Below are 25,965 nucleotides of genomic sequence, written 5' to 3' on the forward strand. Positions count from 1 at the left end.
CCCTGGGACTCCTGTTGGACCGGCAGGTCCTGGCCAGTGTACTGGTGGCCCTGTGAGTTCCTGGCAAGAGTGGGACAGGGTGCACAGCCCTGCTGATCTGGGGGCCTCGGAGCAGCAGGAGAGGGAGGCCCACTCTACCCTGGAAGGAAAATGGCTATATCCAGCTTTTGAAAGAAACATCGAATTTGAGTCAGGAAGGGTTTCAAGAACGTACAATGCAAACCAACCCAGGCTCTCCTGTCCTCCTCCTGAATGGCTGGGTCTGCAGGGGCTCTGGGTTGGCGGCCACACTCCTGGGGAGGGTGGGGGTGGACCCTAGCATGGGTGTGCCCATGGGCCCAGGGCTGGTCCCAGCCGGCTCACCCTCCAAGGGGATGGACCAGGCAGAGCAGACAGACAGATGGCCAGGCTGATGGATGGGTGGTGCTTTCTTTCTCACTCAATCCACATGGGATTCTGGAGTCCCGGGGTGGGGTGTGTACAGGGTATGGTGTACCGGTGACAACGCATCCCCCTGCCCTTAGGAGTCTTGGTGCTCTGGTCTCTAGTAGACGGTGCTGACCCTGGGTGCATCCTGGATGAGACCCCATGGCAAACCGAGAATGGACTCTACATGGTATGTGCCTATTCTCCTAAGAACAGGGACCCTGAATCTCCCTGAGGTTTGATTAATTGCTGCGCTGCATGTGCCCAGGCATCTGATGACAGTGCTAGCAGCACTGTCCCTAAACTTCATAAATCAGAGGCAATTGCTAGACCCTGGATGCCAGTTTTCCATCTATGCATGGATACCTGTTTAATCTAAGAGCACACATGGCCCAGAGCTGCGTTACTGGGATTCCTGGTGTGTGTCTTCCCACCACTGGTCCAGTTCATTCATTCATTCACTCACAATAATCAGCACCCATGAGCCCACCTCCCACATCAGGCTCTGGCTGACCTTGCCCCTAACCTGCACCCACCAGGCGGCCCCACCGGCCCACCCGCTGCCTCCCCCTCCCAACCCTCCACATCACTCCCTTGCTTTTTTATGCATTGTTTTGCGCCTCTGCATTCATAAAAAATAGAGAAGCTTTCTTTTGGCTGTCTTTAATAGTATGATAGGCTACTGGCCAGTTTCCGCTGGGGAGCCTCCTTTTGCCATCCTTCCAGGCTTAGCTGGTGGACCCGGTTGCCAGGAGGCAGTGACAGGTCCTGAGGCAGCGGAGGTGTAGGCCACCCTGGAAGCTGAGTCACCAGGCCCCACCAGGTGTGGTCCCTTCCAGCGGTTCTGAGCTTCGTGGGGTCGGGGTCGAGTTCCAGAGTGGTCAGTGGGCCAGAGTCTGAACTCGTGTGACCGGTGCTGCTGTTTCCCAGCTTCCTTTGTTTGACTTTCTAAACTTGTTTCTATTACTAATTCACCATCAGAAGGACAGCCTTCTTTTCTCATATATGTACCATGTATGTAGCTGAGGAAGAAAGCAGCACTGAAAGATGTCAACTGAGAGACACGTATTCTTGTGCACACGTGTGCACACACACGCGAGTAATTTTACATATGTGGAATCATATTAGACGAGCTTCAGCAGAGATGCCCACTGCACGTCCTCTCTCCTTTCTCCCTTCATACTGTATGTAGTGGGGTGAATGGTGACCCCCAAAACACATGTCCATCCAGAACCTGTGAAGGTGGCCTTACTTGGAAATAGGGCCTTTGCAGCTATAATTAAAGATGAGGTCGGGGAGTACAGGGGGCAGACCGGCTCATCCTGTTTTTGGCCCTTTGAGTTTCTGCATTGCCACTGCCTTTGCAAACCCTTTGCCCATTTTCCTGGGATTGTCTGTCTTCTCCTTACAGGTTTATAAGACTTTCACGCCTTACAGAAACAAACCACCATCCACGGCAAGTGCCTCCCCATCATCATTTCTCCCCTGCTTGTTTCTGAAATAAAGACTCCACATGTTTATGTCGTCCTGTCTGTCTTTTCCTTGAAAGTTTCAAGATTTTGTTTTAAAGTGGTTTTTGTTTGTTTAAAGTATCCTTTTAAAAAGGCCTCCCAGGACTTCCCTGGTGGCACAGTGGTTAAGAATCCACCTGCCAATGCAGGGGACACAGGTTTGAGCCCTGGTCCAGGAAGATCCCACATGCTGTGGAGCAACTAAGCCCGTGTGCCACAACTACTGAGCCCGCGCTCTAGAGCCTGTGCTCCGCAACGAGAGAAGCCACCATGATGAGAAGCCCGCGCACCGCAACGAAGAGTAGCCCCCGCTCGCCCCAACTAGTGAAAGCCTGCGTGTGCAGCAATGAAGACCCAACGCAGCCAAAAAAAAAAAAAAAAATTAAAAGAAAATAAAAATAAAAAGGCCTCCCAGACCGTTGAGAATCCATCATAGCCAAATTTTGTCTATTTTTATGTTCAAATCTTAAATCCACCTCAAGGTCTTTTTGCAAGTGGCATGTGACAGGGTCTAATTTTGCTCCCTTCCAGGAGGGCAAGTGGTGCCCAAGGCACTGAAGAGTGAAGCACCCTGTCCCCTCTGGCCGAGGAACCCCCACCAAGCGGGGCCACTCAGAGCCTGCCAAGCCATGCGGTCCAAGCCGCTGTTGTCCATCGTGTGTTTTCACCCCTGGGATGGCAGGCTCTCTCTACTGCTCTGTTTATCTTTCCTTGGACTTTTGTCTTCCATGAGAACATCAACATAATTTTAATCAATTTTTTTTTTTAGAACCAAGTTTTTGATGATTGAGTGGAGAGGGGCCGTTGTCCCGATCCTGCCTGAACCTGCTCAGCATAACACAAAAGAGGCTGAGATTTCACAGTTGGACACAATCCAGTGGCTACCTTTCTGATTTTACTGCCAGTCAGCAATTGCCAGGATGGGTATAAATAGCTCATCGCCATTACATGTTGCTGAGAGCCTTGTGATAGAAGGTTCTAGAAAGAGGTTTTGCAACTTTCTGTGCTGGGGCTTTTCCTGGCACCTCAGATAAGATCTGCTCAGTCCTTTTCCTGAGTATTTTTGAAAAACAAGTTTTCTTAAATTGGAATACACAGAATGGTGCCGAGCAACACATGGGGCCCAAAGGCATCCTTGATGGTGGTACACAGTGACCCCTGGTCCCCTGGCCAGAGCCCTCAGGGCTACCTGGAGGGAGACCCCTGCACAGGTGTGTCCTACCCCGAGCCTGGCTGAGCAGACAGGAAACTCATCTTGTGTGGTCATCTCTGGCCACTGGCCCTCCCTAGAGGAAGCCTTGGGCAGGACCCCCAGCATTTCCAGTCTCCTCAAGGTCTCCCCCCGACCCCTGCCACTCTGCTGCCTCCACCGACCTCAGAACAGTCTTTGGTCCCCACACTTCCCCGGCCATCCAACGTGGGTCTGGGTGCCCCATCGACGGGGAGGCAGGCCAAGCCTCCCCAGGCCGGAGATGCGGGAGGACACGCTCCCAGGGAGGCTTGCCCGCTGACCCCCAAGGCTGGAGCGGGCAGGTGTCCTCAGGGCCACATGAAGGATTCACTCCCAGGGGACCAAAACATGAACGCCAACTAAGCCCATGCTCTGGGAGCCTGGCCCTTCAGCAGCATGAGTGGTGGAGCCCCCTGCTGGTGGCCCGGCATATCCACCGAATGCCCAGTGCACAGACTTGACACCCGGAGTCCTCTGAACGCGAATTTATTTCTACCACGTTCCTTCTGTGCAACCTCGAGACTTAGCAGGCGTGTTCTTTCTGGGAGGGAGATACCCAGGGGTCTGTAGTATCCAGAAGGAAACCCTCCCCCTCAAAACCTTTCCTCATCACATGTTTTCCTGACTGTTGTCCGGCGTTCATCTTTCCTATAAATTTAAGAGTGGTGTTTCAAGTTCCAAGTACACTTTCTGAGATGTTGCTTGAGAATAAATGAATGGGTGGGTTAGTTCACAATCCTGGACCGTGCAGGGACTCAACAGCTGGGAGAAACCACCTCCTCTTCAGAGGCTTCCTTGATCCCACTCCCACTCCCTGCAAGGCCCACCCCTCTACTGCAAGCAAGCACACAGGGCGCGCGCGCACGCACACACACACACACACACACACATACAGTGCTGGGGGGAGGGCCCCTCAGGGCCTTCCACTTGCTCTGCATACAGTAGGTACTTAATCCCTGCAGACCTGCTCAGCCTCCCCTGCAGGGCCGTTCCCATGAAGGGTGCAGTCAGTCCCCCATGGTGGGCCCTGAGCAGGGGCCTCAGATGAGCTGGGAGGGTAAAGGTCAGCCTTGGTTCTCACCTGGATCAGGTGACATGGAGAGGGGGTGACCTCAGCAAAAGTGTGTTTACATAACAGAGGCTGACCTGCCTGGCTGGACTTTGGGAGGGAGCATGTACGTTGCCAAGTAAAAGGAAAGCAAAAGGAAGCAGCAGGCTGAGGTCCAGAGGTTGGCTGGGAGGACAGCCGGGGACCTCCAGCAATGAGGAGGGGGCCCTCTGAGAGAGGCGTGCGGGGATTCCCCGAGCCTGCCACCCTCTGCCCTCAGTGTTGGTATGTCCTACTTCACCTGCCTGCCAGGGAAACACCCTAGTGAGGCCAGCCCACCAGTCTCCCAATCCCACCAGCCTCCCGCCCCAACCTCTGCGGTTTTCACCACACTACATACCCCATTATCCTAACAATTATTTTATTTATTTTTTTATACGTCTTCATTGGTGTATAATTGCTTCACAGTGTTGTGCTAGTTTCTGTCGTACAACAAAGTGAATCAGCCATATGCATACATATGTCCCCATATCCCCTCCCCCTTGAGCCTCCTTCCCACCCTCCCTATCCCACCCCTCTAGGTCATCGCAAAGCACCGAGCTGATCTCCCTGTGCTATGCGGCTGCTTCCCGCCAGCCATCCAGTTTACATTCGGTCGTGTCTATATGTATATATAGTGTATATATGTCGATGCCACTCTCACTTCGCCCCAGCTTCCCCTTTCCCCACCCCCCGTGTCCTCAAGTCTATTCTCTATGTCTGTGTCTTTGTTCCTGCCCTGCCACTAGGTTCATCAGTACCATTTTTTTTTACATTGACTCATTGTTTAAACATTAGTATCTATTTTAGCCTCACCTTAAGAAACACCCATCTGTAGTCATTAGATGTGCTATTTATAGGTATGTTGTCACACACAATGAAATGACCAGAAGACTATTAAACCAGGAAGTGTCACAGACCTCCTACCGACGCCTGGTGTCCTCCTGAGGGGGTATGACCTGTGTAAAGATGACCCCTGGCCATGCTCTGTCATGTTGTCTGAGGGAAGCCAGAGGCTGCTGAAGTTGTGGGCTCCCCAGACAGGCCCTGGTTGGGACTCCAGGCTCTTTTTCCCACTGCCCAAAGCCTCCAGTCTCCTCTGAGCCTTCCTCGGGCCATGGGAGGGCTCTGCCCTCACGGGGACCTCTCAGTCAAACTTCATGTGCTCCCTGAGGTTCTCCTCACTGGGAAAGCCCCTGGATGATTCCAGAATCCAGATAAGAGAACACCTGGGTCGCACCCATCTCTGCCCCCAAAGCACAGCCACCTTGGGCCTGGCTCTTCACCATCAGAGGATACAGCCTAAGAGCTGGGCAGACCTCCAGCTCGGGGCAGACCCCCAAAACTGTGGACAAGTCTTAACTCAACTGAACAAGATCTATAAAATGGAGACACAAACTTCCACCTTATAGAGCACAGAAGGGCTGTCTGCAAAGAGCTATACTGGAGATGGCGGAGCTGGACTGGGCATGGAGGGACATCCCCATGTCCTCAGGAACATTCTGCTGCCTTGATCTGTCTGGGGCTCCACTGCTGTCTTATTTTTAAACCTAGGTATATTCTATGCAACATTTGCGACATACTTGTATTTCAAAGTGATTCATTATCTGAAATTCAGATGGGTTTTTAAGTTTGGCAGCTCCACTCCTCTGCTTGAGTCTCCCCTCTTTTCTCCAATGCTGCAAAGGACAGAAAAATGGGAGAGAGGGAGGCCAGGGCACAACAGGGAAAGTGAGGGGTGGGAAGGCAGAGGCTCAGGTGTGGCACAGGAAGACTGCATGCATGGGGCAAGGACTGGAGGGGCCCCAAGACTTCTGGGATCGGGAAAAGCGAGGCAACAATTCAGATTTCTCTCAAATCATGGGCACGGGTGCTGGCATCTGCACATATCAAGATGGGGCAACACAGCTGGGATTTGTGCAGTCACTTGGGAGCTCTTCACATTTGGGGGTCAGGGAAACACCTTGGGAAGTGCATGCCATTGCCAGCACCTTGTCCTGCCACAGGATCTTGGGGAAACTGAGGCAGCAGGTTTGTGGAATCAAGGGTGTCGGTTGGCCAGGTGCACAGGGGTCCTCGGTCAGCGGGGATCTCCATTCCCACAGCACCTGTGAGCAGCGGGAACAGCTTTCCCACCTACCGCAGAGGCTCCGGTAACACCCACTTGTATGTACTTGGATGTTTACATGGGAAGGTGAGCGCAATGCTGCCCCGGCCGGCTTTTCACCAACACTGTGGAGGGAGGCGACCAACCACCTCCAGAAGATAGCTGAAAAGGCGCAGAGTCCCAATCCTGGCTCAGAGGGAGGAAATGCCCCAGTCCAGGGCGCCACTGCCCATGTCCTGTCCCTGCTTCTGTGGCCTGGAGGGAATCCCCACTGGGCATGAAAGTCCTCCAGGCCTAGGGGCCGAGCCTGAAAACCTTTCCCGCCTCAGCACATGCCTTCCCTTCTGCCTTTCTGCCTGGCTGCTTCTCACTCGTTCACAAGGTACTTCCTGAGGACTTCCCTGGTGGTCCAGTGGGTAAGACTCTGTGCTTCCACTGCAGGGGGCCCGGGTTCTATCTCTGGTTGGGGAACTAGATCCCACAGGCATGCCGCAACTAAGGATCCTGTATGCCGCAACTAAAGACACGGTGTGAGCCAAAAATAAATAATAAACAAATAAATATTTTAAATAAACAAATACATTTGGATATCCCATAAGACTTTATAAAATAATAATAAAAAAACCCCACAAGGCACTTCCTCTGAGGACCCTCCTCCCCCTGCACCTGCTGGTCGTATCCTCCTGGGACCTCAGCGCCTCCCCACCACCTTCACTATCACTATCACTATGTCCCTGGGGATGAAGGTCTCCCAGGGGCTCTGGCACCACAGGCATGGAAAGTGGTTTTCAAACTGTAGCTCATTAATCAGTAGTGGGTGGTGAATTGAATTTAGTGATTGCTGCTGCAGTTAAACCAAAAATGAAAGGGAAGCGTGGAAAGGGGAAGTTGAGCACACCACACCACCTTAGGGGAAGTCTCTGGGGGGTTTCATTCTGTTTTACGAGTGTTTGTGAGTGAATGAGCTGAGTGCCTGTGAGTGTGAGAGTCCACGAGTGTGCGTGTGCGCCCCTGGGAGTGCACACAAGTGTGAGTGTGTGCACGAAAGTGAGCGTGTGTGCGCGAGTGGGAGAGCCGCCGTGCTGGGCCTGGACGTGAATGCGTTTCGCCACAGACGTGGTCGGGGGCAGGAGGGGCTCTGTCCGGATGGGTGGATGCCTGGGAGCCCGAGATGCCACCTCTCTGCCCCTCCAAGAGCCGAGCCTGGGGACGCCCTGCAGAGACGCAGTTCCCCACCTCGACGCGAAGTCCCTGTCCCCTCCCACGGCGTGCAACCTGCGCCCCCGGTCGCTGGCTCGCGGACCCCGGCCCGGAGCTCTGGGCGCATCTCTGTGGCAAGAGGCAGCCGGCGTGACTGAAGGTAGGGAGCTCCGCGCCCCCGTTGTCTGCATCCCAGCGCGTGCCTGAGTGCACCAAGCTGTCCGACACCCGGAGCCCCGCCCCCGCCCCTCTGGGCCTCCTCTCTCGGCCCGCGAGCCCCTCACCTGAGGCCAGTGTCCCGGTGCGCCCGGCTCCTCCACGCCCGCAGCTACAGCTCGTCTGTGCGCTGTGGGCCGGATAAAACTGAGCGATCCCGGGGCGGAGCCAGGCGAGGAGGCGGGAAGGAGGATCCAGGATCCGCTTGAGGTTGGCTGGGCACCCAGGTCCTATATTCAGGAAGGAAACCCAAGTAATGAGAAATCACTCGAGTTTCAGGAACTGCCCGGAGTTCACGGGAAAAGTTGATGATTTTCTTGGTAGTGATTTCCTACACTGCATTAGATGATCATTCTAAAGATAACAGCAGGTGGTTGTTTTTCTGGAGAGCCAATCCCTGGAGTTCTCCATCCTCAAGCTTCCTCAGAACAGATGCTTCTTTGGGGAGCTGGGTGGGTTCACTGCCCTTCGTGGATCAGGGGACCTGCCAGTCCCCTCCTGTGTGCACCACCCCCACACACAGGCTCGCACCCAAGGGTCAGAGCACTGCCTGTTGAGACTCCTCAGAGCCTGATTCCAACTTGTCGGAAATGCAAGTTGGGTCCACTTGGAAGTAGGACTGGGGGTGCAGACAGGGATAAGGAACCACAATAAAGAGGCGCAGTGGTCAAAGTTAAAAGGTTAGACTGCCCTTTATTAGCCCTCGAGCAGAAGGAGCTCCTCCTCCCAGCTCTCTCTGCACTGAGGGTCATACCCAGGGTGGGTGTGGAGACACATCGTGGGCAAACGAAGGTGACCTAGGGGCGTACCTGTGTGAGATCGTTCCCAGAGGGTGAAGGCCGATAGGTGCTGACCTTGGAGAAACATTGGAAGCTAGGGGTTCATTACAGGGGTTTGTACATTTCTCATGTACAGATGATTTTGGTGCTTATTATAAAAATCACTAAGATAAAAGTTTCTCTTTGAGACTCTGAAAGTGGGGAATAAGGGGAATATGTGAGCGTTACATGGGTGGGGAAGGGCGGAGGTGTTTGAGTCATTCTTTGTTCACTCTAGTCTCCATTTTTCAAATTGCTGGAGGGAAGCAGGTGTTGTGGACTTGAATCCAGAATCCTTGGTCCATGTCCAGCTTTGCCAGCTTGGGGGGCTCATCAGCAAGGCCCAGCTTTACTGCAGACCAGGAGGCAGCTGCTGACCCTTCATCCACTCGTTGTCACTCCCCACTGACCAACCTGCTTAAACTCGCCAAGCGTCATCTTCCTTGTGACAGAGGGGCAGGTGTACAGATGCAGCTGCAGGCAGTCTGGGTCCTGTGAACTTACACCTGGGGCAGTGGAGTCATGAGTCAATGGCTATGAGAAATAAGGGGGCGTGTGCAGGGCTGTGTCAGGGGATGGGAGGCAGGAGAAGGGGTTTGTCTCTATCCAGAGTGGGACGTCCCTCATCAGACCTGAGCTTCCAAAAGCCGCCTGGAAGGCAGGGGTGGGGTGGAGGCAGCGAGTCTGGAGGTGCTTGCAGTGGTTCCATGGGGGTGGGGAAGGCTCGGAGGTGTATGGAGAAGGGAGAGCCCACAGATATTGCTGGTTTGGAGGTGGGGTGAGGAAGCCTGGGAGTGCTCAGTGCCAGCTGGGTGGCACGTGGACTGCCCTCTTCCACTAGAACCCAAGGTGACCTGGTGGCAGGGTGGAGTAAGGGACAAAGACATGTTTCTAGGCCACCAGGGGAGAGGTCCCACAGGCTGTGGACCCATGGGTGGGAAAGTCCTTGTCAGGCAGGCAGTGAGAGGTGCCAGAGTAGGTGATGCCCCACTTTCATGAAAAGAGAGGAGGATGCAGAGCTGAGTTCTGGGGGACCCTTGAATTTTGCGGGTGGCAGAGGAGGGCCCCAGACTGGACAGGACAGAACATTCCAGCTGTCCCACAGGTGGAGCATCTCAGCCTTCAAGGAGGTCAGAGGGCAAAAGGGCCACCTCTTCAGCTGGACTTGGGCCTGAAGGTTGACCAACAACCTGGCATCTGAGCTAGGCAGAACAGGACAAAGTCCTGGACGTGCCAAAGGAGTAACCTTTGTCTAGTGGGCAGATAAACCTTAAAGCCAGTCATCCTCATGGGAAGGTGGCACCGAGGTCAGTGTGAAATTCAGCCCCTCCACAGAGGGGCACCGAGATTGGGGTCCCCAGCCCCATCCCGAGGGCCAACGAGGCACTAGAGAAAGGCCTCACAAATAACCTGGCCTGGGGACCAAAGTACCACATGCCATCCCCTTGCCCATCATGCCCACCTGGGCTGGAAGGAGCATCTGATCCCTAAAGCCACCTCCCAAATCAGTCCTTCCTTCCCCTCCCATCCAGCCCTGCCTAGGGTCTCTCAGATCAACGGGGGGTCCTGGGCAGGGGCTGTTTGAGGAGGAGGGGAGAAGGGTCCTACACACTGAGGGGCCTTGAGCATCAGCTGAGGGCTTAGTCTCGTCCCTACAAAATGAGATCCACTGGGACTTTGATGAACATGGGTGTCCTGATAAAGCATTTACACTTTTGAAATGAAACAGTTTGTATCGAAAGTAAACCAGTCATATGTCATAAGAAGATAAGCTAAGCGCTTCCCTGGTGGCGCAGTGGTTGAGAGTCCGCCTGCCGATGCAGGGGACGCGGGTTCGTGCCCCGGTCTGGGAGGATCCCACATGCCGCGGAGCGGCTGGGCCGTGAGCCACGGCCGCTGAGCCTGCGCGTCCGGAGCCCGTGCTCCGCAGCGGGAGAGGCCACAGCAGTGAGAGGCCCGCAAACGGCAAAAAAAAAAAAAAAGAAGATAAGCTAAAACGAACTGTGGTGTCATCTCCCTGGGACTCCTGTTTACTTCCCAGAGGCAACGCTTGTGGACACTTCCTCATATAACGTTTTAGAAGTTTTCTGTGTCTGTACAAACACACATGCTTGTTGTCCAAGGTGTGCATCTTTCACGTTTTTAGACCATCCTGGGACCCCGTCTTTGGAGGGCACTGGGCTCCCTCGTTGTCTTCCCTTCTCTTCTCTCAGAAGTTTCACACTAGAATCTCAGCCTCTGCTGAGAGGTGGAGTTTCATTTTCCCTCAGTTCTAGGAATTTGTAGATTTCAGTTCTGATTTCCTATCTAACTAAAAAAAGAACATTCAGCAGCATGTTCTTCATATTCCAGAAGTGCTGTGATGTTTATCTTTTTGTTGCCAAGTTGTAACTTTGTTCTAACTTCTGTCCCTCATTCTCTGGGCTCCCTTACTTTGACACCTTGCCATTTTGTGCCTCGGTTGAGAGACACACACACACACACACGCATGCACGTCAATTGTCATAAATGCCTCGGGGTCCTTGAGACATCCTTGTATCCTCTGTGGTCCCTCCCGTCAAGGTGATCGGTGGGGTAGTACAGATCTTTTATATACTTGCCGAATTTTATCAGCTTAAGCTGATTTGTCAATGATTGGGAGAGGTGGGTTGGAATGGCTCAGATGATGGGGAATCATCAATTTCTCCCTGTAGTTCTAGCAATCTTATCATATATTTGAAAGCTATTTTATTAGATGTAAAAATATTTAAGTTGCTGTATCTTCTTGGTAAGTTGAGCCTTTGTTATCAGATAATGACCCTTTTCACACTAATCATCCAATTTATTTTAGTCTCTTTTGTTTGATATCAGTACAGCAACACCAACTGTCTTTGGTTAAAATATTCCTGATAGGGCTTCCCTGGTGGCGCAGTGGTTAAGAATCCGCCTGCCAGTGCAGGGAACACGGGTTCGAGCCCTGGTCCTGGAAGATCCCACATGCCACGGAGCAACTAAGCCCGTGCGCCACAACTACTGAGCCTGCGCTCTGGAGCCTGTGCTTTGCAACAAGAGAAGCCACCACAATGAGAAGCCCACGCACCACAAGGAAGAGTAGCCCCGCTCGCTGTAAGTAGAGAAAGCCCGCGTGCAGCAACGAAGACCCAACGCAGCCAAAAATAAATAAAAAAAAATAAAAAAATAAAAGTGCAATGCACAGCAGGGACAGGGGCGCCTGAGAAGGGTCCTTGCACACAAGGGGCTGTCATATCCACACTCCTGCTTCCAGGTGAGGTCCTCATTTGGCAAGAGGTGGGCATGTTCCCCCCACCTTCACTGGAGAAGGGAGGCAGCTCAGAGCCCACTGCCTTGGCAGGAGCCCAGGAGCAAGCCCACCCACCTGGAGCTAGGAGCTGGGCCAGGGTGGTAAAGCAGGAGGCATGGCTGTGCTGCCCCCCTGGGGCCGTTTGTGTGCCTGGTGGTGTCCCCTCATGGCATCCCCTCCTGGTATCCCCTCTGAGCGTCCTGTCACGGCTCCCCTCAAGGAGTCCCCTCATGGCTGCCCCCTCACGGCATCTCATGATGTTCCCTCATGACATCCCCTGATGATGTGACCCTCATGGTGTCTCCTCCTGGCCCCCTCATGATTATCCCCTCATAGTGTCCTCTTTGTGTCCCCTCATGATTCCCTTCCTGGCATCCCTTCAGGATAGCCCCTCATGGCATCCCCCACTGTGTCCAGCAGTGGGATCCATGGTGGTGACGACAGCTGCCCACGTATGTTCGGTGGCTTCTCCAGTGCAGGACACTCCACGGCCTGTGGATGGGATCCTCATGGAGCAGAAGTTGAGTCAACGTGGCCTGTGCCTGTGTCAAATGTCTGACCCTCCCAGCTCTCTCTCTGTACAAGTTTGGTTTTGCTCTGACTTCAACATGAACAGATTAAACTGAAATGAATATGAAAACTGTTTTTAACTGAAAAATGTGCTATTCATGGAGAGCCTCAGCCTTTCACTCCGATGACAGACAGTGATGAGCCTGGTCTCCATGAGGGCAGGCCAGCAGTCGCTGAGGCCACATTGTTATGATTTGCCCAGAATTTTTAATCCTCAGCATTTTTCCTTAGTTTCCTTTAATGTGTGTTTTTAAGGAGATGACATTTTTATAGGGTGATGAGAGGGAAAAAAAGAAAATCTACCAGGAGCATCCCAGGTTTATGTCTTTCATGTTTGGTGTATTTAAGCAAAGGGGTCTCTGGCTCACGGGTTGCACATCCATGGGGCCGCCTCTCCAATTCTCAGGTGGGGCCAGAGCGGGAGTCTTTGTCCAGATCAGCACCACTCAGCCGAGTCCTTTCCGCCCCCTCACTTGCCACCCCCCACTCAGCCTGCAGTGACCCCGCCTGCCTCAGACACCCACGAGACAAGGGGGTGAACCCACGGCCACCCTTTCCCCACACGTGCAGGTGGCTGTGCTCACCATGAATTTGGAGGGCAGGTGGTCTGAAAACAGAACCCTCTGCAAGAAGAGGCGGCTTTTAGGTGTGAGGTGAGATGCACGTTTTGAGGTATCAGGTTTCGGCTGCTAGCCTCCCACGTAAACTTTCTGAAAGAAAAAAACAATATTGCTACATTCCAGGGAAACAAACACAGTAAACCCAGGTGGTCTGTGTGGCCGTGAGATGGGGCTGGGAACCCCAAAGGCTGGAGGAGTGTCAGCCAGATGCAAAGGCATTTTTGAGGGACGCCCTGCGCCCTCAGACCCCGCCCTGGGCCCGACCTGGTCACTGGCTTGGGGTCTGGCCTGTCTGGGGGCAACATTTCCAGAGGTCTGAGCCTCCGGAGCACCTTGTCGGGCCTTTCCCTGACCTCTCCCCAAGAAACACCAGTGCCTCCCACTCACGGGGCTGCTCAAAGCTGTGTCAAAGACCTTCCCAAGCAGGTCTCTGCTGACTCCACAGGGCAGCCTCTGCCCTTGCTGTTGCTGGTGAAACCCCCCCTCCGGGGTGGAGGGGGCTCTGCTTCCACCTCCCCCACCCCCTAACTTGGTCCCCAGCTGCCCGGAAACCCACCTTTAAATGGCGACAGGTTATCTGCTAATGTGTCCGGCTACAGTGGCAAGGACATGCATATGGTGAGGAAACCCCCGTGCCCCTTCAGGCAAAGGGCTCACACACATTTGCTCCTTTCCTGCTCAGGGACTATGGTCTACACAACCCGCTGGGGCTTCTGGATCAGTCACAGACTCTGGATTCAGAAGGTGAAGCCCTGGCCATGAGGGAAAATAGTGGACTCTGAGCCTCAACCAGGCTTTGGACCTGCCCAGGGCAGATGATAATACCCACCCCACCTAGATCCCACCCCAGAAGGGTTCAGAACAGTGCTGGCCACAGCTGGATGTCGGTGCCCGGGCCCTCTCTTCCTGCACCTCCCAAAGCCATTCTTCCTACTTAAGAGTAACATGCAGACACCACACTTTAAAAAAAAAAAAATATATATATATATATATATATATATATATATATATATTTTTTTTTTTTGTGGTACGTGGGCCTCTCACTGTTGTGGCCTCTCCCGTTGCGGAGCACAGGCTCCGGACGCGCAGGCTCAGCGGCCATGGCTCACGGGCCCAGCCGCTCCACGGCATGTGGGATCTTCCCGGACCGGGGCACGAACCCGTGTTCTCTGCATCGGCAGGCGGACTCTCAACCACTGCGCCACCAGGGAAGCCCTAAAAAATATATATTTTTTAGACAAAAAATTCTAAATATCTACAGAAAAATGAATAATACAATACGTACCAAACATCGATAGCACTCTGAGAGTTGTGTTACCGGTGATGTTAATTTTCCTCTTACTTGTTTCCTAAATTTTTTTTTTTTTTGCGGTACGCGGGCCTCTCACTGTTGCGGAGCACAGGCTCCGGATGCGCAGGCCCAGCGGCCCTGGCTCACGGGCCCAGCCGCTCCATGGCATGTGGGATCCTCCCGGACCGGGGCACAAACCCGTGTCCCCTGCATGGGCAGGCGGACTCTTAACCACTGCGCCACCAGGGAAGCCCGTTTCCTAAATTTTGGGCGGTGGATATGCATTATTTTGAAATAAGCAAACAATACTGGAGGTTATTTTTTAAAGGACAGTCTCTCAGTGCATGATGACCAGAGCGTGAGAAGATGGACTACGGAGGTTCCCGGTCTCCTAGAGCTCTGGTGAGAGATGTGACCAGGGCATGTGGATATGCTTCCACACTGCAGTGTCCTGGTCCCCTGGAACGAGAGATGCAACAAGAGGTCAGTAGGTGGGCAAAGCAAATAAGACAAGGAGAGGTGGCTGGAAGGGATAGGAGGCTCCCCGCACAGTGCCTCCCTTGGCACATCTGACTCTCCTCATTCACCACATTCTCTTTCTCAGGTACGTCTTTTTATCACCCATTTCCTTCCTAGAGTGGAAACTCCATCCCATGGAACCCTCCTCCATCTGTTTTCTGTACTGACATACCCCTTGTGCCTATAACAGTGCATGGTGCACAGTAGGCCTCATTAAATGTTTAGAGACTGATGGTTTCCAGTACCAATCACAGAACAGTCATCACACAGATGTGAAATGTTGACCCCAGAATTTACTGACATTCTATTCACCCAAAGGTCTGTATGGCACGTGCCTATGTCACAAGGTCATTGGTGTGAGTTACTGTGAATGTGAATGTGTTCGTGTGTGTTGGATCCAAAGTTCCATAAACCATGCCTGGGATTTTGACTGGATATTCAGTTGGTTATCAGACCATCTGGGGGAAAAAGGGAAAACAGACACTGCTCACCATTGCTTCCACTCTTCCAGGAATACTTTCTCTGGGCCAATCCTCTGTCCTTCCCAGGAATTGAAATAGGAAAGACCCAGACAGGGTCACCTTCAGGCTTTCTAACCATCACTAACCTGGAAGCTATAGATTTTCTTAGTCACCCTGGTCAACTGTGACTGGTGAAGTGGGAGTTGCCAGGATTGACCTGTTCCTGAGAGGGAGAGGAAAGGAGAACCAACCAAGACTTTCTGAGGAAGAGCTCTGGACAACACTTGATGCAAAACTCTATGACTTTATTTAGTTAAAAATGACACACAAAGAAACAGGAACTAAATAGGCAAACTGCATAAAACTGCCAATATTTGAAACAAGGTTTCTCCCACCGCACAGTCCCCAGTGCTGATAACTGGGTCCTGTGGAACCCAGAGGCCAATGGGTAAAGGCAAGCACATGTCCCTATGGTCCCCAAACTCCAGCTTGTTCCTGGGAGTGTGTCACACTTGAGACGTCCCTCCCCACAGCCAGGGTGGGGCTGGTGCACAGATCTGTGTGCTGTTCCCCACTTCACACACTGCCGGCAACCATTCACCCAGCACATCCTGAAGAGCCTCAAATTCCTAACTCCATGACATTTGACAGAGAACTTCTCTCCCAGTTACAGGTGTTTGGGTCCCTTCCACCTGATGCTGTGGTGGGTCCCATTTCTCAGTCTCTGGGCCACTCACCATTCTTCCTCCCCAGGCCCAAGTCTCCAACCTTTGCTAATTGCTAATAACAACCCTGGCTGTTGTGGAGGGGTCAGTCCTTCCCAGCTTCTGGTGTCCTGAGGAAGCCAGGACAATGGTGACTACTTGGGCCTCAGTTCCTCAGTTTAGGGGCCCTGGGCTGAGGGTCTGGAAACATGGCAGCTCCCCCAGGGCTGAGGCTCCCATGACAGCCAGGCTCTCCCCAGGCCCTCTGGGCCCACTGGTGCTGGGATCCCATCCTTGGGTGGAGGACTGTGGCCTAGAGGCCGAGTCCCCCTCCTCTGCCTCCCTCTTGGTCCAGGGTGAATAAGAGAGGATGGTGAACCCCCTCTTAAGCAGGGCTGACTCTGCAGGGACCAGCTCTTCATTCTGGCCTGGAGAGGATTCCAGAATGCTTAGCCTCCACTGGTGCAGGTCCTGCTTCTGGGGTGCATCTTGGGAGTCTCACCACCCTCACCTCATCAGGCTTCAGCAGCAGTTTCCAACACTGGTCTGGGGTCCTCGGGGCCCATCCTGGCTTCATCTTCCGGAGCTAGGTAAAGATGCAGGTAAAGATGAACTGCAGGTCCAGTAATGAGGCCTTGGCCTCAACAGGGTCCGTGGCCCGGGTGCTGCCCAGCTCCAATACCATGGGCTCCCGCCGGGAGCAGGTCCACTTTGAAAAACCTCTGCCATGGAGGAGAAGGGCTTGGCCAGTGTGGGCAGGAAAGGAGTCCACCAAATCTCCAGGGAAGGCTTTGGGTCCAGTCAGCATCCTCAGCACCCAGGCCCAGGGGTGTGGCATCCTGAGGATCCAGCTCGGTGGGCACAAAGTGATCGCCCAGGTCCCCCTCTTCTGACTCCACGGGGCCTGACGCCAGGGTGCCCAACCCCCAGTCCACAGACCCACCCTGTGCAGGCTGCCCTTGGCCCTGCCCCCAGCTTGGTCCCATCCCCAGGGATGCCCCCTGCTCAGACCCTGCCTCAGTGTGGTCCATCAGCTCGGGGTCCCAATCTTCATCTTCCCAGTCTTGCAACTCCAGCAACTGTCTCAGGACCAGAAAGGCAGACTTGAAGCAAGCGAAGCAGACCCTTAGCTGGCTGCCATGTTGAAGCTGATACCTCCAGGACGTGTGGAGGTAGGACATGCCCTCCGCCTCACACCGCATGCTGACTGGGGGGCACATGGCCACGCCGCCTACAGGACTTGCTGGGATCTTTGGGAGTCTGGCCCACAGGTGGGGCCACAGTGAAATGCTGGGGGGCAGGGAGGAAGGGGCGTGAGAATGAGGAGGAGAACGGGGAGGATCAGGAGGAGGACAAAGGTGTTTCCGGCGTGGGGATTTGCGGGGGGGGATGAACTGGGTCCTAATCCAACAGGGACCTGCAGAGGTTGGGAGGGACAAACTTCTGGAATTACCTTCAGCTGATGCAAGCGTTCTGTCCTCTGGGAACTGCAAAGGAAAGCAGTGAGGTTAGGGCCCCCCAGCAGGCAGGTGGGAGCAGGTCACGCAGGGACGAGTTGGGTGCCAGGACCTTTGGGGTCAGACCCGGCCCTTGCGCTCTGCCTCTGCTCAGTGTAGCTGATCTGGGGCCAGTGGGCCACACAGCCTCTCCCCCAGCCAACTCCCTACCCTCCCACCTCAGGGATCCCAAAACCCAGTCCGCCTTGCCTGATGGAACTGAAGGAAACTGAGGCAACCTGTCACAACCTGAGGGAACCCGAGAGAACCTGAATGAACCTGACAAAACCTCAGGGAAACTGTTGGAACCTGATGCAAGCTGTCAGAACCTGAGGGAAACTGTCAGAACCTGAACAAATCTGACCGAATCTGACAGAACCTGAGAGAGCCTGACCAAATCTCACTGAATTTGACAGAAGCTGACAGAACCTGACTGAATCTGAGAGAAGCCGTTGGAAACTGACCGAACCTGGGAACCTGAAGAAACCTATCAGAACATGACAGAACCTGAGAGAAACTGTCAGAACCTAAGGGAAGCTGTCAGAACCTGAGAGAATCTGTCAGAACCTGATGGAACCTGAGGGAACCTGTGAGAACTTGACGGAACCTTACTGAACCTGTCAGAAACTGATGGAACCTGAGGGAACCTGTCAGAACCTGACAGAACCTGAGGGATCCTCACAGAACCTGAGAGAATCTGTCAGAACCAGTCAGAGCCTGACCAAATCTAACAGAATCTGACAGAACCTGAAGGACCCTGACAGAACCACCCCTACCTGAGCTAACCCGTCTGGCCTGAGGCCACGCTGGACCACGTGAACTCTTCAGCGTCCAAGCCCCACACTCCACCAGCCCGCAGGCCCCAGACCCTCTCCTCAGTCCGAGGGGCTCTCTCCTGGCCGGGTAGCTCCCTCCTGTGGGCACCTGGGGGGAAAGGAGGGGACACAGCCTGCCTGGGGATATAAAGGGCCATTTCCCATAGTGCTCTGAGCTCATCTGCATATCTCCCATGAGCCTCAGCCCACCAGGAAATGAAACTGCTGAGTCATTCGTCTCCTCCCCTCCCCCCCAACCCCGCCCCGCCCCGGAGAGCCTGTGCAGCCCCCATGGAGGGCAGGCCAGTTTCTCCAACACTGTCCGCAGGGTGATTGTGCCTGTGATATTTGCTCTTTTGAGGGCTGAGAAGACTGTTTCCATCCGTCTTTCAATCTGCAGGTTTCTGAAATTCTGTGGGCAAGCGTCTCTCTTATGGTCATTGTTCTATCCCTGGGTACCCTGGGTGACCTACTTGGTCAAGGGTCCTAGCCTTCTGTGGTTATAATAGATTCCTTCTTTGTACCTCTTGGTTAAAGTTTCTTTATGAATTTCAGAAACTGATCGATTGCCAGCTATTTACATTTTAAGCACATTTCTGTCTCTTTGGCTCTTCTCACTTTTAAAATAAAGGCTCTTTAAATGAGCCTTTAAGCCTCTTTCACTTTTTTGAAAATACGTTTTAACCACATTTTATACACTTTTTTTTTTTTTTTTTGCGGTATGCGGGCCTCTCACTGCTGCGGCCTCTCCCGTTGCGGAGCACAGGCCCCGGATGCGTAGGCTCAGCGGCCATGGCTCACGGGCCCAGCCGCTCTGCGACATGCGGGATCCTCCCGGACCGGGGCACGAACCCGCGTCTTCTGCACCGGCAGGCGGACTCTCAACCACTGCGCCATCAGGGAAGCCCCACGTCTTACACTTCTGTGGTTCACCTTTTCACTCTGTTTAAAGTCTGTAGGTATGGTCGAATGTATCAATCTCTCTTTTGAGAAAATATTTTTTTGGTCTTTGTAAAGAACATCTTCAGTTCTCCAAGACAACAATGTTAGTTTCTTGTATCTTCAAATTATTCTTTCACATTTTTTTGTTTCTTTTGCTTCTTAATTTTTAATTTAAATGTAATTTGCTTTTGTAAAAAAAAAGAATGTAATACAAGAGAATAGGTACAGGTATCCCTCGCTTTTCAAAAGTTCTCTTTACGCCACTTCTTTTTTATGAAAGACCTACATTAATACCTGTTTTTGCTAGCCAAAAGAAATCCCAAGAGGATTTTTGCTTTTACGAAAAAGGTGATTGTTTCATCGCTTTATGCCATTTCAGCTTATGAAAGATTTCATAGGTAGGCTCTACTTGGATAGTGAGGGACACCTGTAGATGGGTTTTTTAATAATTTGCTAAATTAATCACATCATTCAGTCCTTCCTTGCAAATTTCCAACCAGTGCATCCAACTGCATCTGCCACATCTACCCAAGGACATCTGACGAGTGTTCCCAAGTGAACAAGTTTGCATCTAGGCTCCTGGTCAGCATCTGGGTCTGCAGGAGAAGACCACCTGACTCTGGAATTAGATGACAATAAAGTTCCTTGGATCAGTGGTTCCCCAGTTTTGCTGCATGTTGAAATTGTCTTAGGAGTTTGAAAAATCCCATGTCACAGCATGTGGCAGACACCCTGAGATGACCCCCAGGCAGTCATGCCCTCCTCATGATTGGAGGGGAAAATGTGAGTTGCTTCTAACCAACAAAAGTGACAAGGTGATGGATGTTGCCCTCTTGATTACATTATTATATATATATGTACATTATTGCATATATTATATATTACACATTATTTTCTATACATGCATACACTATCAAATATTTATATCTTTATACACATGTACATCATCTACATGTACACATATACACATGTACGTGTTCAGATGCGCACTTGCTCTCCCATGGTCTTAAGGAAGGAAAGCTCTGTGCTGTGACTGGCTAGAGGCTGGAACTCTGGGGCCCCTGGCCTTCGCCTGCTGGGCAGGGACTGTGAGGGACAGGTGGCTGCCTCTGGTGGTTTGGAAGAGCTGTGGACTTGGAGGTAGAGGGACATTCTGTGACCTGCAGGGACACGAGGTGCCCCCTCTCTGGCCCCTCCCAGGGCTGGGACACTAACAAATAGCAGTGACCCTCCTGGTGACTTCTCACTTGTCTGCTGACCCTGGCAAGCCATTGCCTCCCCAGCATTAGTCTGTCCTCTATACGTGCCTTTATCACCACCTCTGGGCCAAGCACCCAGAGCAGAGGACTGACTTTGACTCAGGTCTCTGTATTTGTATTCAGAGAGGAAACTCAGAACATAAAACGTGATCATTTGGAGAGATATTGTCCCATTCCCTTCTCAATGCCCAGGGTTGTCAGGCTTTGACTCCACCCAGGATATCTCTGTGGCAGAGCCTGTGCCCCCAACCCCTTACCTGACCCCCGCTGTCCCCTCCAGCAGATGAATAGTTCTGAGGCCTGGGGGGCGATGCCCCCACAGCAAGGAGGCCAAGAGTGGGCATCTGAACCCTGGCCTGTTGAACCTTCTCCTGCCACCCGACACGGGCTCACCATCGAGGGGCCTGCCCTCAGCCATGAGCTCTCATGGACTCCAGCATTCAAGGTGACAGTCTTGGCTCGTGGACCCTGAGCCTGGGTGGGAATGGACTGCCCACCTTGGCTCTCCTGGCTGTGTGTGTGTGTGTGTGTGTGTGTGTGTGAGACCTAGGGGAGTGAAGGCACTTAGACACCTGGCGGGGGCAGCCCCCATCCTCCCATTCCCTCCCCCTCCCGGCATTAGGGATCCACTCCGGATCTACTCCAGATCAGCACAGAGGATCAGAGGACAGTCTCGCTTCCTGTGGATCTGGTCCTTGATTTTTTTTTTTCAAAATTGTAAAAAGGTTAATCATGTGTTCATATATTAAACCCAGTGCTTTAATGTTATAACTTCTTCAAAGAATAATCACTTCTTAGATGAAAATGATTAAACTTGCTCTTAATCTGTGTGAATTCAATAACAATTTAAATATGTTTGTTATAAAAATCTTATCATTCCTGACAACAGAGTTAGGGTTACTCAAGAGAAACAATATCCTCAATATTTCGATCAATTTTTCTTCAGTGAATTCAGACATGATTAACTAAGATCTCTCTTTATGAGGACTCGTTTTTTAAATGTCATTTTTTAGATTATTTGTTTTTATTTTTACATCTGTAAAATTCTGGTCATTGGCTTTTCATTGATCCATCCACACATCTATTCAACAGGCTCTAACTGCCCCTGCCCTGCGCTGAGCGCTTGTCCTCGCAGGACGCACAATCGTCCAAAGACAGGCCGGAACAAATGGCCAGCATAGTGCTAGGACGACGTGAGCGAGGTTCTGGAAGCAGTTTCCCACACTGGGGGCCGGCAAGTCTTCTGGAGCAGTTCCCAAGCTGGGAGAGACAGCGACTTGTTCTCGGTGTCATGGAGACATGGGCACAGGCTTCCCAACATCCACGCACCCTTCAGAATGCTCGGATGGGTCCACGGAAGGAGCGATCTAGAACTTAGGACAGCCTGGGGAGCCTCAGACCCGTGGATTCTCCCAGCAGGTCTCTTCAGAAACCAAAGGCAGTGGCCAAGGACAGAGACAATAATGAACATCATGAGACAGACAGAAGGGAATGATCCTGCACAACAGGAAGGTTGCAACGCATTCCCACGAGAGGTCAGCAAAGATGCTGATATCTACAGGAATAAATTTAAAACTGCATAACTGGAGGTCCATTTTGGAACGACGTGAAGAGTGGAAATTGGGAAACAATATCAGTGTCCACCGGTAGGAATGCACAGGATACGGCCACACCATGGAACACACACAGCCACAGACAACAAACTTCAAAGAAGATCTGCTGTGAAGTGATCAGCATCTGTCCAGTGAAAAGAAAAGAGCAGGTTGTAAGTTGTATACATAGTATTTTTAAAAATATTTTTTAAATGTGGGCCATTTTTAAGGTCTTTATTGAATTTGTTACAATATTGCTCCTGTTTTTATGTTTTGTTTTTTTGGCTGAGGGGCATGTGGGATCTTAGCTCCCCGACCAGGGATCAAACCCACACCCCCTGCATTGGAAGGCAAAGTCTTAACCACTGGACCGCCAGGGAAGTCCCTATGTGTGTACATAGTATTGCCTTGATTTTGTAGAAGAAAAAAATCTGTGGCCACGTGTGCAAATGTCAGGTGTGATACGTGCCGGTGGATTCCTGCCCCTGTGCACACATAAGTGCCATGCGTCTGGGCACATCGGTGCCCTGTGCACACATGTTGGGTATCACATGTCTGCAAGCATATAAAGAATGGAAACACAATATCAGCATGATTACCTCTGGGTGGTGGTATTGTGAGTTATTGAATTTTCTTCATAGATTTCCATATTCACCTAATTTTCTAGAATAAATATGTGCTATGACCACACCTCTGGAAGCCACTGAAAGCCCTTGGAAGTGCTTTGTGGGTGATGGTGGGGTCTAGACCAGCCCCTCCTGGCTGGAGTCCTGAGCACAGCTCTCCCCACTGCTCACCTCCCCCAGCCGCCCTCCAGCACCTGCCTGTTACGCTGCCATGGACTGTGGACCCTCACACCTCCAGACTCCAGCCAGGGACTGGCGCTCGGTGAATGGATAGGATGGCGGGGTGAGTGCTGTCCCGCGAGACCATGGCAAGGCTGGACCTCCTTCCCAGGGTCTTCCGCTGCCCAGAGCCCTTAGGGGGATGACTCCGGAGCCCCTGGAACCACCCTCAGGTTCTTTTATTTCAATCCTCGTGAGTGTCTGAAGCTCCCCCATAGCCACAGCCTCCACATGCACTCAGACCCTGAACGGCTGTACACACATCCATCAGCCGTGCCATTGCCATGGTTACTTCCAGGCAGCAGAGGCTCCAGCAGCTGCAGCAGCCGTGAGAAGAGCCAGATTCAGGGTGAACATCCCCCAGCAAGTGATCATCATGTGTTCCCCGTGTCCCCACATGCAGTGACCAGCAGCCCAGCCTAGCTCTGGTCACACTCTGCTGGGAGGCACCCATCTCTGCTCTGGATGCCACCCTCGATGTGGCTGCCTCCACCTCAGGGAGCTCATTGGACATGGGACGTCTCAATGTCCCCTACTCCAGAGTCCCCAGAACCATCCAGGCAGAAGCACGTTCATCCTGTGAGTTTGCAGTGGCTGCCACAACTCAGTGGCTTAAAACCACACAATTTCTTCTCTTAGAGTCTGTAGGTCTGATGTCTTCAGTGGGTCCAGGGCTGGTTCTTTCTAGAGGCTCCAGGGGAAAATCCCTCCCTCCCCTGTCCCAGCTTCTAGAGGAGCCACACTTCTTGGCTCACGGCCCCTTCTTCCATCTCCAGGTCAGCAGTGCAGCATCATCTGTGGCCTCTTCTTCCGTCCTCATGCCTTCTCTCTCTGACTCTGCCCCCCTCCCCCTCCCCTTGTAAGGATGCTGGTGATGCATTGGTCCCACTGGCGTCCAGGCCACCCCCACCCCCACCGCATGTCAAGGTCCCTAACTTAATCACACCTGCAAAGCCTCTGCTGTGTGCGGTGACATACTCACAGGTCCCAGGATTAGTGGACATTTTTGGGGATGTTGTTCAGCCATCCTGTGCTCTCAGTTGTTCCCGTCCAGCTCTGGAATTCTGGAAACATCTTTCCTCTCAGGACACATGGGAAGTGCCCTGGCTCTCAGAAGCCGACTTCTCATACGGGGCCGACCTAGAAGCTCACATGAGTCAGAAGTGGAGGCTCAAGGCCGCCCTCTGCTCCGAGTTCTGGGACAACTTGTCACAAGCATCTTCCCAAGGGACTGAGAAAAGCCAGGCTCTCGGAGCACACACCTCCTTTCCCTATTGTTCTGGCCCTTTTCATGCCCCACACCTGACAGAACAAGCTTAAACAATGATAAAAAAAATCTCCCTTCAGTGTCAGATATGAAGAGGGTTCTGCTGCCCAGATGTTCCCAAAATGAAATACCTGCACAAACCATCCATGTTTCTAAAGGGCATTCCTACAACCCTTGAGAAGAAAATGAATTCATCCAGTTACAGATGGTTGGTGCCACAGAGACTCGAAATACACATTTGCTGTGAGAAGCAGTAGCAGAAGAGAGAAGGAAGAATTAAACTGATTTCCCGCGTCTGCCCGGGATGTTGAGTCTCCCACGAGCATTCCCCTCCCGCATGTGCCCTCTTCCTAGCTGGGATCGTAGCATCAACTCCTGCAGTGGCCCCACTGTGTCCACGGCGGCCCTTCCCTGGAAACCCTGCAGCCCAAGTTCCTGCTATAAGACATGGCCTGTTAGTATCGTTTGACAATATCATTTACCTCATTCTGGTGAAACACAGAACTTTCAGCCCCAAATCTGAGTCTGGCAGGTCAACATGGTATGGAGGGCTGGGCATGTCTCCCCCTACGTGGAGGTCCAGCTGCAGTGACATAGTGCAGCTGGATTCTGGAGCCCACTGGGACTCCTGCTGCTGGGACTGACAGCCCACCTGCCCACCCATGGGACAGATGCCTGCTGAGGGCCTGTCCTGGGTTGAGGAATTCAGGGGGTAAAAAAACCGTGCCATTTCTTGCTCTGCAGCCTCCATTTTAGTGAGGGGGAGCTAACAATAATCTCCTCAGCAGAGAAACACCTTAATTTCAGATGGTAGAAGTCGGGGGCGATGTCGTGGAGAGTGTGGCCACACACAGGGCATGTCCCTGCAGTGTGACACGTGGCAAGCCCTGCGTAAGGAGGCTCAATCTGCAATATGTTATCCCCCCTCCTGGGGAAGCTTGTGCTGCCTGGAGACTGGAAAAGGCAAAAGGCCTGTTGGGGGAAGGTATCCTTTGAGGTCAGACCTCTAATTGGTGGCAGCTGGAGGCAGAAAGGACAATGGGGCTGTGACTGGATGTGAGACAAAGACCAGTCAGCACAGAAGGAGAACAGAAGCCGCTGAACTCTTTGATTCTATAAAATTCTAATGGTAGGGACTTCCCTGGTGGCACAGTGGTTAAGAATCTGCCTGCCAATGCAGGGGACACAGGTTCGATCCCTCGTCTGGGAAGATCCCACATGCTGCGGAGCAACTAAGCCCGTGCGCCACAACTACTGAAGCCCGCGCACCTAGATCCCGTGCTCCGCAAGAAGAGAAGCCACTGCAATGAGAAGCCTGCGCTCTGCAACGAAGAGTAGCCCCCGCTCGCCGCTACTAGAGAAAGCCCGCGCGCAGCAACAAAGACCCAAAGCAGCCAAAAATAAAAATTAATTAATTAATTAATTTAAAAAATAAAGAAATGCTTTACCAGGAGCCTTTTTAAAAAAAAAAAAAAAAAAAAAATTCTAATGGTAAGAGGGAAACAAATGAAAATGACTCTCACACGCTTAGGTGCAAATGATATGAAAATGGGAATCCAAGATTCTTGCTATTTCTTCAGATTTATCATGGCATTCAAAATTTAATGTCCCTATAGAAGTATGTGCCTCTAAGGGAAACTGGAGCATGGTGCTAGAGGCCCCCACTCGTGTGAGACCCCAATTATAC

General features: G+C 52.4%; 1 protein-coding gene across 1 annotated transcript; it reads right to left on the reverse strand.

The window, feature by feature from the left end:
• Positions 1-16,236: 16,236 nt before the first annotated feature.
• On the reverse strand, positions 16,237-17,282 carry TEX19 (testis expressed 19; the record flags this gene model as incomplete). The annotated part of the gene is given in 4 exon segments (XM_081219929.1): positions 16,237-16,554; positions 16,556-16,648; positions 16,652-16,762; positions 16,764-17,282. Coding segments are annotated over 4 exon segments (1,041 nt in total).
• Between the last annotated feature and the right edge of the window lie 8,683 nt (positions 17,283-25,965).

This window comes from Mesoplodon bidens (assembly GCF_964165515.1).
Source record: "Mesoplodon bidens genome assembly, chromosome: 19".
In the NCBI taxonomy this organism is placed as follows: Eukaryota; Metazoa; Chordata; class Mammalia; order Artiodactyla; family Ziphiidae; genus Mesoplodon; species Mesoplodon bidens.